Source organism: Glycine max, chromosome 8 (genome assembly GCF_000004515.6).
Source record: "Glycine max cultivar Williams 82 chromosome 8, Glycine_max_v4.0, whole genome shotgun sequence".
In the NCBI taxonomy this organism is placed as follows: domain Eukaryota; kingdom Viridiplantae; phylum Streptophyta; class Magnoliopsida; order Fabales; family Fabaceae; genus Glycine; species Glycine max.
In genome coordinates this window covers 15,039,582-15,052,808 of record NC_038244.2, presented here as the reverse complement: position 1 = coordinate 15,052,808, position 13,227 = coordinate 15,039,582, and the positions used below count along the sequence as shown (strand labels likewise).

General features: G+C 35.3%; 1 protein-coding gene and 1 pseudogene across 2 annotated transcripts; both read left to right on the top strand.

Moving 5' to 3' along the window:
- The first annotated feature begins 1,733 nt into the window (after positions 1-1,733).
- Positions 1,734-9,537, top strand: LOC100809594 (cell division control protein 48 homolog C). 2 transcript variants are annotated; one of them, XM_003531541.5, is made up of 10 exons: positions 1,734-2,720; positions 2,950-3,560; positions 3,810-3,962; positions 4,993-5,109; positions 5,209-5,313; positions 5,604-5,669; positions 5,764-5,828; positions 5,914-6,115; positions 9,034-9,177; positions 9,277-9,537. In XM_003531541.5, exons 1-10 carry the CDS (start codon positions 1,856-1,858, stop codon positions 9,322-9,324), a joined length of 2,376 nt encoding a protein of 791 aa, XP_003531589.1. In that variant the 5' UTR covers positions 1,734-1,855; the 3' UTR covers positions 9,325-9,537. The 2 variants fall into 2 exon arrangements, 1 of the variants encoding a protein (XP_003531589.1); XR_415550.4 differs by lacking the exons at positions 9,034-9,177; positions 9,277-9,537 and having other exon boundaries at positions 5,748-5,828; positions 5,914-5,998.
- A 1,352-nt stretch (positions 9,538-10,889) lies between these two features.
- On the top strand, positions 10,890-13,192 carry LOC100795234 (3-ketoacyl-CoA synthase 7-like; annotated as a pseudogene).
- The last annotated feature ends 35 nt before the right edge of the window (positions 13,193-13,227 follow it).

The following is a 13,227-nucleotide window of genomic DNA, read 5'->3' as shown; positions in this document are numbered from 1 at the left end:
CTTCAAAATGAATTTCATTTTAAATTAATTTTGTTAAGGTCCTTCTAAATACACATTTAATGATTTTGATTCATTTTACTAGATAAGATTTAATAAATATTCTAATACTAATGGTGTTGATTCATTTTACGTAGTGAGAACAATATTAAAAAATTAAATTATAAAAAAAATATGTATTAAAATATATAATTTTTTCAAATATATTCATTGTTTGTTGACATTTGCTATTGACAAAGGCAACCGTTCCATCTCATGTACACAGATGTTACTTTTAAAAATCACCCATAATTACAAGTAGTTACTCTATGATTATCATCGAGGGTGTATTTAATTAGAATTTTAAAGAATTTTAAAAGATTTTTATATAAAAATCTTAAGGTATTCCATCAAGTAATAAAAATACGTACCGTGGTATTTAATCAAGATTATTAGGATTTTTTTTAAAAATTTAATAAAGTTTGTTAGTATTCAATTAAAAATTTTTACAACTTAAAAAAAGTCTTTTGTTATTCAAAGTTATAAATTTTCAATGGATTTTTTCATAAGATGAATTTCATGAAAAAAATACACATTAAACAATCTCACATAAACCCTTGAGATTTCATGAGATATTTTTTTATTTCTTTTTTTGTAAATCAACATGCTTTTCTTTTTTCATTACACATAATTTCTTATCTCTATTTAAAAGAGTAGACATTCATATTTTTTTTTTACCCTTTCCACCAATTGTTAACATGTTCTAAAATATATGATAAGAGAGATTTTCTCAATTCTTTGAATTTGAGGACATCTTAATTATATGCTAATACATATAAATGAATATGAAAAATATACAATTTTAATGAATTTGGGGGCATCTTAACTACATGCTTATATATATGAACATAAAAATATATAATTTTAATGGACCTGAAAAGTTGACTAATATATAAGTGGATAAATATATAAATGGAATTTGGAATAATTGTCTGATGGAATCATTATTGTGGGGATGATTACAAAATTTCATACTACCTATCTATATTGTGGTTGCAATTTTTATACAATTAACATGATTGAACGAAAATGAACCTATTATACTTATAAATATGCTAGGAAAAAATTGATTTATTATTTAACATGTTATAATTATTTGTATAAAATGAGTTTTATTTAAATTGTTAAGTAAGAAAAATTTATGGATCTTTATCAATTTTGAATATTTTTTTTAAAATTCACAAAATCCTTTAAAATATTAAAAATCCACAATGCCTTTTCAAATTTTATGAATTTATAAATTTATATTTTATAAATACATTCAAATTTGAACTATAAAATTCTAATCATATAAAAATCTTTTAAAAACATCTTAAAAATCATTATATTTTTATAAAATCTTTTAAAATCAATATGATTTTTATATTAAAATAATATTTTAAAATCTCGATCCACCTCCTATAATTACATTTAACTTAAAAAAAGCAATTAATTTTTTTTAGAATAAGTATTGAACACAATATCAAATATTTATAACATTCACATGTTCAATCAAATTTAATTTGACAATCAAATTTTTGAAATTTTCAAAACTAAATTAATTTGTTTTTAATAATTTGAGGATGAAATTAAATATTTTAAAAATTTAATTGTCAAGTTAATTAATTTTAAACTTGGACATGTTAAAGATTTGTGAACTAAATTAAATCATTTAAAATAATATAAGATCAAATTAATAATTAAGCCGAAAATAATTGAGAATTACTAGCAATTTCAAAGATTTTTTTAAATAAGGTTGCAGATGACTGATGACTGCGATTATTGTTAGGGTTTATCAGGTGAAGAAGAAGAAGATAACAGAAAGAAAGGGTTTGTGAAGATGGGAAGAAGAAACGGTGGTAGGTCCCTTCAAGAAACCCTCCGTCGCCGACTTGAGTCATGCAAATCCAAATACTCCACCGCCGAAGAATTCGCCAACCATCTCCGTTCAACTTATCCCGATTACCACCGAACCAAGCACCAAACCCTAATTCGATTTGTTCAGGAAGCTCTTCATTCCACCGCCAAGCTTAATCACACTCCCACACCCAAGCACTGCGACGGCGACGACGATGACGACGAAGAAGGAGAGGCTCAAAGCGCGTCTCGAAAGCGGCGGAAGAAAATCGATGGGAGTGAAGAGAGATTGCAGAGGATGGAAGCGTTACACGTCCGAAGCAAGGTGCAGAGATCTTCCTCATCGTCCTCTGCTTCGGAGAGCGACGATGAAGATGAAGAAGAAACCGTGTCGACTTCGGAGGACGCAATTTACGGGGAGAAGGTGGAGCCTGAGTTTGATTTGATGAAGACAATGCTGCGAAAGTCGTATACGCCGAAGAAGGTTGCCGCGGAGGAAAAAAACGTTGAATTGGAGGTGGGGAATAGCAGTAAGGACACTCTTGTGAACGAGGAAAGGAAGGAAGTGAAGGGCTCAAGTTCGGGTTCGGTTTCGAACAGGAAGGACGGACCGAGGTTTAAGGATTTGGGTGGGATGAAGGAGGTTTTGGAGGAACTGAAGATGGAAGTGATCGTGCCTTTGTTCCACCCCCAATTGCCAAGACAGTTGGGAGTGAGACCAATGGCTGGCATTTTGTTGCATGGACCACCTGGCTGTGGGAAGACTAAACTTGCTCATGCCATAGCTCATGAGACTGGTCTTCCTTTCTATCAGATTTCAGCTACTGAGGTGGTTTCTGGAGTTTCAGGTATTAGGCTAAACACTTGATTGGACATGAATTTTTACTTGTCTTTTGGATTAGTTCGAACCTAAAGTGCATAACAGTATAGTAAGTAATAACCCTTTTTAATGGAGTTTTAGATGATGCAGAGTGTTTGTGCTTTGTTTGATTGTTTAGATTTATTGTTTTTATTACTATACTACCATAAGATGATTTGGATGTAATCTCTGAAGTATTTGTGTCTTTTCGTGATTAGGTGCATCTGAAGAAAATATTAGAGAGCTTTTTGCTAAAGCGTACAGGTCTGCGCCTGCTATTGTCTTTATTGACGAGATTGATGCAATTGCATCTAAAAGAGAGAATTTGCAGCGTGAGATGGAGAAACGTATTGTGACGCAATTAATGACTTGCATGGATCAATCAAATAGGCTTCTTCAACCAGCGGATGATGTGGAGAGTTCTGGTGATGATCATCATCCTGGCTATGTTCTTGTAATTGGAGCTACTAATAGGCCTGATGCTGTTGACCCTGCCCTAAGAAGGCCCGGCCGGTTTGATCGTGAGATTATCATTGGCAATCCCGATGAATCTGCCAGGGAGGAGATCCTTTCTGTGCTCACTTGCGATCTTAGACTTGAGGGTTTATTTGATCTACGGAAAATAGCCAGGGCTACATCAGGATTCGTTGGTGCTGATTTGGCGGCTCTGGTTGACAAGGCTGGTAATCTTGCTATGAAGAGAATAATTGATGAAAGGAAACGTGAATTATCTCAAGATCTCACGAGTGAGCATGCTGAAGACTGGTGGAGGGAACCTTGGTCGGTTGAAGAAATAAACAAGCTTGCCATCAAAATGTCCGATTTCGAGGTGCTTTAGATTTGTGTCCTTGTTTACTTTTTTATACTTATTATGATTATTTGTAATCTGCCAGAATTCTCTAGGTTTGTGTCAGATATCACCACAACTATTTTTAAGCCCAGTTTTTAATATCCTATGTTTGGGAAGATATCTTATTCTCTAGCTCTTCTTCTTGCTAATGATTTTTCTCTCTATAACCTGTGTAATATTTTCCTTGAACATTTTATAATCATTATATTTATCTGTGCATGTATGCAGGAAGCAGCTAATAAGGTGCAACCTTCATTAAGAAGAGAAGGGTTCTCTTCCATTCCTAATGTAAAATGGGACGACGTTGGAGGGCTTGATCTTTTAAGAAAGGAGTTTGAACGTTACATTGTAAGACGTATAAAATATCCTGAAGATTATGAGGTAATCTTTAAATACTAAACTTTTTAATATTGCATTTCTGTTAAATTTTATTTCCTTTCTATTTTCCTTCTATCTTGATTTCTTAGAAATGGTTTAGTTTTTCACACTACCCAAATCTCTTGCTGAAATTTATGTGCATGTATGATTGAGTCTATATTGCCTGCATCTCTGTTCTAGGGCAATAGTTTTGAGTAGCTCTAAATCTAATAATGTTTGGATCCAATTGCAAGGTATGAGACTTGAGTCTTGCGTTAGAAGTGTGGGATTCTAATATGATGTTTATAAGGCCTTGGGTTCTCCTACTAAAACAGTTAGCTTTGTGGCAGAGTTTTCCCACGGTTCTTATCATAATGTGTCTCTTTGAATTTGATTCTTGAACTTGGTTGTTGACTGGAGTTCTCCTCCCCCCTTCCCCCTACAAAAAACTTGTGCTTATATAGTGGTGTTCTTCCTGCACACCAACTGAAGGGTTTGCACGCCTCAGCTTTGCTCTACACTTTTGGGTTCCTGAAGCTTTAATATGAAAATTTCTTTATAAGGATGAAGTTGGCTGTTGTTGAGTACTACATAGTACATAGTTAAGTCATGACACAAAGAAGTAGTTTGGTCTTGTTTAATCTCCCTTTATTTCATCACCAAGAGAATAATGTCACTCCCTTTACCGTTGAACAGAAGTTGTGATTGAATAATAGGCTACCATGGTGTTAATTGTGTAAATTTTAGAATTTTCTTCTTAATACAAAGTCACGTGATTGGTCAGAATTATCAATATATTTTTTTCCCTCAAGTTTAAGAGTTACTAATCTAGATCAACCTTACAATTAGATGCCCTTCCTTATCTTTGTAAGTATCCACAAATTCTCTGATCAATATTCAATAGTTTGGTAGCTGTATATTTAAATTCTCTTGATAAGTTTCATGTTCTATTTCTTAAAGTTGATCAATTGTTTTTTTCTTTGCCATTTCAACAAAAAGTATAGTAAGCTGTAAATCACAGGCTGATCACCGTTCTTGAATTCATTTATTTCAGGAGCTTGGGGTGGATCTCGAGACGGGATTTTTGCTTTATGGACCTCCTGGGTGTGGTAAAACACTGATTGCCAAAGCTGTTGCCAATGAGGCAGGGGCTACTTTTATTCATATTAAGGTCAGTCATTTACTCCACCCTTTTCTCATTAGTTTTGGTATTGTCTTGTTTTGAATAAATCATTTTTAAATGATTAAATTGCTTTTGTTGGATTTTTAGGGACCTGAACTTTTAAATAAATATGTTGGAGAAAGTGAGCTTGCAGTTCGTACAATGTTTAGCCGTGCAAGGACATGTGCGCCTTGCATACTTTTTTTTGATGAGGTTTGTGGTTTTCTTCTTAATAATGTTGGTTAACTTGAATATTTTACCATGACATGCCAATTTTATTTAAAATTTGTGAACTATATAAAAAAATATTATTGTCTGGAATTTTCTTTCTTTGAAGGAACTATCCTGCACTACCGTTACTGATTTTATTGTATTATCTATTTCCTTGATCTATGAATGGCTCTAACAAGTTCTCAGCATACAATTTGTTGTAGAATGGTATATTAGTGTTCATAGTATTGTCAATACAATGAGTGTTAAATTTATTTTTATGCCATTTTCAGATTGATGCTTTGACAACCAAACGTGGTAAAGAAGGTGGTTGGGTTGTTGAACGACTATTGAACCAGGTAAAATATTTATTAGTCTTTCGGAATATGAAAAAACATAGCCATTTTAACTGATAACAACATCGATAAATGATACAGTTATATGAAATTGCAGTTGCTTGTTGAGTTAGATGGCGCTGAACAACGAAAAGGTGTTTTTGTGATTGGTGCTACAAATAGGTACATTTTGTTCACCATATGTTTTCTCTAATTAGTTATTTAACTTCACATCACACTGTATTCAAGTCAGTTTCTCATTTTACAGGCCTGAGGTGATGGATCGTGCTGTCCTACGGCCCGGAAGGTTTGGTAAACTTCTTTATGTTCCACTTCCAAGCCCAGATGAACGAGTTTTGATATTGAAAGCTCTTGCAAGGAAGAAGGCTGTTGATGCCTCTGTGGATTTGAGTGCCATAGCAAAAATGGAAGCTTGTGAAAACCTAAGTGGCGCAGATCTTGCTGCATTGGTTTGTGTCTGCCCTTTATTAATGTTGCATGTTGCATCCCTTTACCATTGTTGTATGTTGTGTTTATATTTTTTTTTTTTTTTTTTTTGAACCGCCAAAAGTAATAATATATTAATATAAAGGAGTACCAGGGGTACTACAAATAACAGAGGAGATATATCTCCTGATATAGAACATAAGACAAAAAACCCCACAAAGGAAACAACACCACCCCAACCATACACAATAACAACTTAAGCAAAGGCTAAAGGCATTGCTGATGACCATTGATGATAAGGAACATTGAAGTCCTTGTCCCACCCTTAGAGGAGTCAAAAGGATGATTGTGAAACAACAAGTCATTCCTGGAGTGCCATATTGACTTTGTAGCAGCCAACCACCAAATCTTCCATCTTCTATTAGTGTCTTTTCCTCCAGCTACAGATGAGTGTTGAAGAAAGTTATCCATTGGCCTATAATGAAGAGCTGTATCTTGCTTGACCCAGGAAAAGAATTCCCACCACAGAGGCAACACTTTCTCACATGTGAAGAATAAATGAGAGGCAGTTTCTGGTTGAGTTTGGCAAAAAGGACATAGATTATTATCTAGCTGAATTTGTCTCCTAACCAGATTATCCTTAGTAGGGAGTCTATCCCACAGCAGCCTCCAAGCAAAGGATAAGGCTTTAGGAGGAACTTTCAGGTCCCAAAGCTGATGATAACCAAAGACTTGAGCCTCAGGGAACTGCTCAGCTTTAATAAGGTTGTAAGCTGATTTGGTAGAGAATATCCCATTAGGTTCAGCCCCCCACAGCCAGGTGTCTTTCAAGTTGGCATGAATTGTGATACCTGCAGTAACGTCCAGAAAAGTTGAAGCTACCCCCATCTCACTTTCGAACAGATTACGCCTCCAAGAGAAGTTCCATTCCCAGCCATAATCAGAGAAATACCCCATGTCTTCCACAACATGAAATCTTTGGGAAGGAATTTGATAAAGCTCTGGAAATTGCTCTTTAAGGGGAGCCCCTCCGTCAACCCAAGAATCTTCCCAGAAAAAAATTTGGTCTCCCCTACCCACCTTCCAACAGAAATGCTTGGAGACATCCTCCATTTCCGGGTGCTGGTTAACAAGCCTTAAATCAGACCACCACTGGGAAAAGTATTTCTTTGATGGCCCCTGGTCCAAGCCTCTCCATCCGTTATACTTGGAAAATAAAATCCTGCACCAAAGCTGGTCTGATTGATTAAACATCAGCCACTTCCATTTAATTAACAAAGCATTATTAAGTGCCTTGATGTCTTTAATTCCCAAGCCTCCCATATCTCTAGAGGCACAGACTTTACTCCAAGCTATCCAAGGAATTTTCTTCCCTTCACAGCTGCCACCCCAGAGAAAATTCCTTTGGATTGCAGTTAGCCTATTAATCACTGCTGAAGGGGCCCTGAAAAAGGACAAATAAAACAAAGGCAGAGCTGTGAGGACAGCTTTAATTAGAGTAATTCTGCCAGCCATAGAGATGCTTCTCTGTTTCCATTTATTGAGTCTAGCCTCAAATTTTCTGATAATAGGCTCCCACACCACCAATCTTCTCGGATTAACTCCAATAGGAATCCCAAGATAGCAGAAAGGAAAGTTGAGCATAGCACAATTTAAGAAAGCAGCAGCAGATATGCACCAATCCTCAGATTTCCCTATAGCTCCAAATTGACTTTTAGCAAAGTTGATTCGCAGGCCAGACACCATCTCAAAACATCTAAGCATTGCCTTCACAGCTTTGACATTTTCCATAGAAGCTTCTCCAAAAAAAATAGTATCGTCGGCATATTGGAGAATATTAACAGGCACTTTATTCTTCCCCACCAGAAAGCTTTGGAAGCAATTTTTGCTGATTGCTTCCCTCATCAAACCTGTCAAACCTTCAGCAACCAGGTCAAAAAGGAGTGGGGCCAAAGGGTCCCCTTGTCTCAAGCCTCTTTGAGGCTTAAACTCTGAGGTTGGGCTTCCATTAACAAGGATTGACACGGAAGCTGAAGTAATGCACCCCTTGATCCAGCTAATCCATCTCTCATTAAAGCCCATTCTTCTCAACATATAGAAGAGGAACTGCCATGACACAGAGTCATAGGCCTTTTCAAAGTCAACTTTAAAGACCATACAAGACCTGTTGGTCCTCCTTGCCTCCTCCACTACCTCATTAGCAACCAAAGCCCCAAACAACAGCTTTCTATCCTTTACAAAGGCTGACTGCCTTTCATCAATAAGATGGGTTAAGACCTTTCTCAACCTATTAGCTAGCAGTTTAGCAATGACTTTATAAACACACCCTATGAGGGAAATAGGTCTAAAGTCACTAATAGACTGGGGGTCCTTTAGCTTAGGGATGAGAGCAATAAAAGAGGAATTGCTGCCCTTAGGGAAAGAAGCATTGACATAAAATTCTGCAATAAATCTTAAAAAATCAGGTTTTAGCTCCTTCCAAAAATATTTGATGAATCTGAAGTTAAACCCATTTGTACCCGGGCTTTTGTCGCTTCCACAGCTCCACACAGCACTCCTTATCTCTTCTTCAGAAAAAGGCTGAACCAACATATCCCTCTGGGTATCAGATAAGACATTAAACTGCACTCCATCTAAGTTGGGTCTGCTTGAATGGGGTTCATGAAATCTGTTCTGAAAATGCTGTAGAACTTCATTCCTAATCAAATCAGGGTTTTCTACCCAATTACCATCCATCATCAGCCCCCTCAAGGTGTTTCTTCTCCTACTGAAATTAATAATTTTATGGAAGTAGGAGCTGTTGCTATCTCCCTCCTCTGAGTATGTTGTGTTTATATGTGTATGCTTGTTTGATTATTAGCGGGTACAAACTACAAATGTTGGACTACAGAAAAAGTGGGTAGTCAGTTTGAGAGAGATACTGATTTTATTGACTTTACAGATGAATGAAGCAGCAATGGCTGCTCTTGAAGAGAGATTGACCTCTATTGAGACAACTTGTGATACATTGACCATCAAGAGGACCATCAAGAGGCACCATTTTGAGGTAGCACTGAGTAAAGTGTCTCCGTCTGTGTCAGACAGGGTATGGCTTATTCTGCTATATTTCTTTCATATAATGCCTTATTGCGAATAAATTAGTTTTGGAAATTTACATTGAAATTTATTTCGATTTTTGGAGCAGCAAAAGCAGTATTATCAGCATTTGTCAGAGGGCTTTAAAGCAGCATGAGCAGCATGACATTCACTTTGTTATTTTAGCAGGTGTCGACATTCCTTTAAAGAATGGGGTGAAAGAAATCATTTATATGAGCGTCAAGTATTTAGAGTATTTGCTTTTGTAATGAGATGTACATGTTTCCTGCAGTCAGGACATAATTTTTGGCAAATGGTTATAATTTATGGTTCACTTTATCCAATAATATTGTTCCAAATTTTTTGTTAACAGTGTTTTGTTTTCCGTTTTTTTTTAACCCATGTGGCAGATAATGACGTTTAGCACTTTTTATGTTCAAACACCACTTCAAGTTGTAATGCTATAATTTTTTATTTCAAATGATCAATCGATAGTTAAAATTAAAAATAAAGAAGATCCTAATAATAAAAAAATGATATCTTCAAGTAATGTATTTGTCGACTATACCCCCCCCCCCCCCCCCCCCCCCCCAAATAAATACCAGAAATCAATTTTTTTCCCCCAAAATTGTTGTGTTATTTCATTATTGGTTGTATCTAATAATGATACGTTGAATGTGTCAATCGAGTTTCTCTTTTTATGCGTATGATAAGAAGTTGAATCATAATCAACATGGTGTTAAATCAAAGTAGTAGAAGTGTAGAACTATAAATAAACTAAACCAATTTGACATTACTAGAGAAAAAATTATGGGACTCAATTATTAAAGAGTGCTTCTTTTAAATTTTTTTTTTTAAGTTCGAACAAACTCACCTTATATAAGCATCATTATCTCTGCATTGATCATTATTTTTTTCATTGTAATTTATAATTTCAAATACTCACAAATCTATTTTTGTTGTAATTTATTTATAGATTGTAATTTTAAAGCATGAGTTATTACACAAGTAACATTTTAATACACGGTGTTAGAATTAACCCAAAATGTTACAGATGGTTAATTATGATTAATCATATCAATTGTCATAAAATACTTAACTCCCTCAATTCAAAAAATAATAATTTTTGCACTTCTCATCGTCTTCAATTATCATAAATTCCATTCAAGTAACTCATGATTTGCTAAAATTTATTTTATATATTTTTTACATTTTTCCCATGATACTACAGTATTTTTACTACTTTAAACAACTCAATTAGCACTTTATTTTTTACTGAACCTAACTCACACTTAAAAGGCAAGATATATAGTTAAAAAATGATTAATAAATAGTGGTTTGCTGTATTAATGTTGGATTGGTCATCAATGTTCATAATTAAGTGGGGAGCTTCACTGCACTAACACTTCTTGCCCGTCTGATTCCTCTGCTCATTTGTTGGCTGATGCTGCAGGCATTCAGTTTTTGCGTGAAGTATAGCTAGTTTTTTTTTTCTTTTGTTTTGTTCTTGTATTTGATATGCATAAAAAAAATAAAAATGAAAAAGTCAAATGCCCACTCGATAGAAGTAGGGAAGAGAAAAATAGAAATGAAAAAATTGAATAGAAAAAAAAAGTAAAAAATGTGATGAGTGATATGATTAAAAAGAAAAAGAAAAAGAAAGCTAAAAAGAAAAACAAGGCAGAAAAAATATGAAAGAAATGTATAGTATAATCACTTTATTATTATTTTATTATTTTTTTATTCAATTGCTTTTATTTTTTGCGTGTATATACAGTATTTTTGAGATGTTAAATGCACTTTATTCTTTTTAAATGTGTCTTTTTAGTTACACAATTTAAGGTTAGAATACCAAACCAAACTCAATTTTTTGATAAATTCTTTTAACACGACTCTTACAATTTACAACGTAAATTTAAATAGGTTGCAAATTTCTTAGTTGTTTGTTCATCACATTAAACTTTGTGATAACAACGGATTATGTTGCATTTCCTAGTGGAAGAGAATTGCCTCTGTTTTGGAGGGAAAAGGGGAGAACAACAACGCATGAGATATAGAGCGCTGTTGCATTTTAAAAAAGTTTCCTACTTAGCACCAAAATGAGCTGATTCTTTACATTAGAACTAATACATGATATATCAAATCCAAAGTTCAAATGGTTCAGTTTAAGCTTATGACAATGGAAGCTCTTCTATCCAAATACTTTCCTTTCTATAACCTATCAGAAGGCTCAATCTCTGTCACACGCTCCTTAGCAGCCATAACAGCATTAATTCTCATATTATTACTTTGCTTCTGTTTCAGACCTGCAGGTATCTACCTTCTTGACTATGTTATATGCCTCCTGATAATCTTCGCCTCCCCTACTCCCATATCATAGAACACTTTGAAATGTGCAATTTTGACCCTGAACTCGTAGACTTTGAATTGAAAGTGTTGGAAAGATCTGGCATTGGCGTCGAGGCCTGCGTGCCAGCATTGGTTCATGAGCTCCCCCCGGACGATTCCATGAGGCGCGCGCAAGCAGAAGGTGAATCGTTTCTATTCAGAATTGTCAAAGACCTCCTTTTGAAACACAAAGTGTATCCAAGAGCTTTGACATCCTTGTGTCAAACTGTAGCCTATTCTGTCCTACACCATCCATTACATCAATGATCATTAACAAGTTTGGATTCCGGAGCAACGTAAAGAGTGTGAACCTGAGTGGAATGGGTTGCAGCGCCAGATTGCTGCCAATAAGCCTGGCCAAAGATCTGCCGAGAGTTCACAAAATTTCACTGGCTTTAGTTCTTAGCATGGAAGCTGTAGCCCCAAATGGCTACAGAGGTAATACCAAGTCCAAGCTTATTGCCAATGTATTGTTTAGGATGGGGGGAGCAGCCATTTTACTATCTAACAGAAAACAACACAAGCCAGTGCCCAGGTACAAGCTTGAGCATCTTGTGAGAACTCACATCGGATCAAACGACAAAGCATATCAGTCTGTTTATGAGGAACCTGATGAAGACGGGTTGTTGGTGTTTCCCTCTCGCGATCACTCCTAACTGTAGCTGCTTCAGCTTTGAGGACCAATATAACAGACTTAGGCCCTCTTGTCTTGCCGTATTCGGAGCAGCTGCGCTATGGATGATCAGTGATTTGCAGGAATATCTTGGCAAGGGTGAACAAGGAAATGTATGTGCCGAATTTCAGGAAGGCTTTTGAGCATTTCTGCATAGATGCCGGTGGTAAGTCAGTTGTCGACGCCATAGAGGAAAGTCTCAGGCTGCAGAAGAAAGACGGCCTCCAGGATGGCACTATACAGATTTGGCAATACTTCATCTTCTTCTGTGGTATGAGCCGTGCTATTTGGAGGCAAAAGGAAGAGTAAAAAAAGGAGACAGGGTGTGGCAAATTGCCTTTGGAAGTGGATTCAAGTGTAACAGTGCAGTCTGGAAGTGCCTCTCTGATATTGATCCAAATGTAAGGAATGCATGGTCAGATAGAATCCATTTGTATCCAGTTGACATACCTGTGTTTGACTGTTGAAGTTGTAGTAGCTTTAAGAACAAGCATTAGCAGCTCATTAAATACTTTCTGTTTTCCCCTGTAAAATAATAACTTGCTAATTCCATATGAATGTGCAAGCTAAATTATAAAATTTTAACCATACTCTGCTTTTTTGTCAAAAAAAAGCAAAATAAAGATTATACATTAGATAAAGGGTACAAGGGTACCCCAACCCATTTCATACGTCTGCTTTATTTATTTGATTTTAAGTGTAAATTTTGTTAATCTGTGTTCTTTATGGTACGTGTTAACGAATACTAAAAAGATATAAAACTATCAAATAAAAAATACAAATATTTAATGTCTTGAAAATTTGAAAACATTTAATACTTTTTTCCTCAAGTGATTATAGTTTTTTTTTTTTTTTAATTCCCAATGTCTTTCTGACAGAATCGACCTTTTATTCAATTCGGTTCGTCTGATCAACATAAAAAACAGACATTGCAAGGAAAGTATGAATTGCCGTTTGTGATTGAGATACCACCGGAAACCAGATATTACCAGGTATCAT

Bases quoted from the DNA above. Each gene is read 5' to 3' on its own strand.
- LOC100809594 (XM_003531541.5), top strand. From the start codon at position 1,856: ATGGGAAGAAGAAACGGTGGTAGGTCCCTTCAAGAAACCCTCCGTCGC. The intron at 5,314-5,603 runs GTTTGTGGTTTT...TGCCATTTTCAG, and splicing joins GCATACTTTTTTTTGATGAG to ATTGATGCTTTGACAACCAA. The intron at 5,829-5,913 runs GTACATTTTGTT...CTCATTTTACAG, and splicing joins GTGATTGGTGCTACAAATAG to GCCTGAGGTGATGGATCGTG.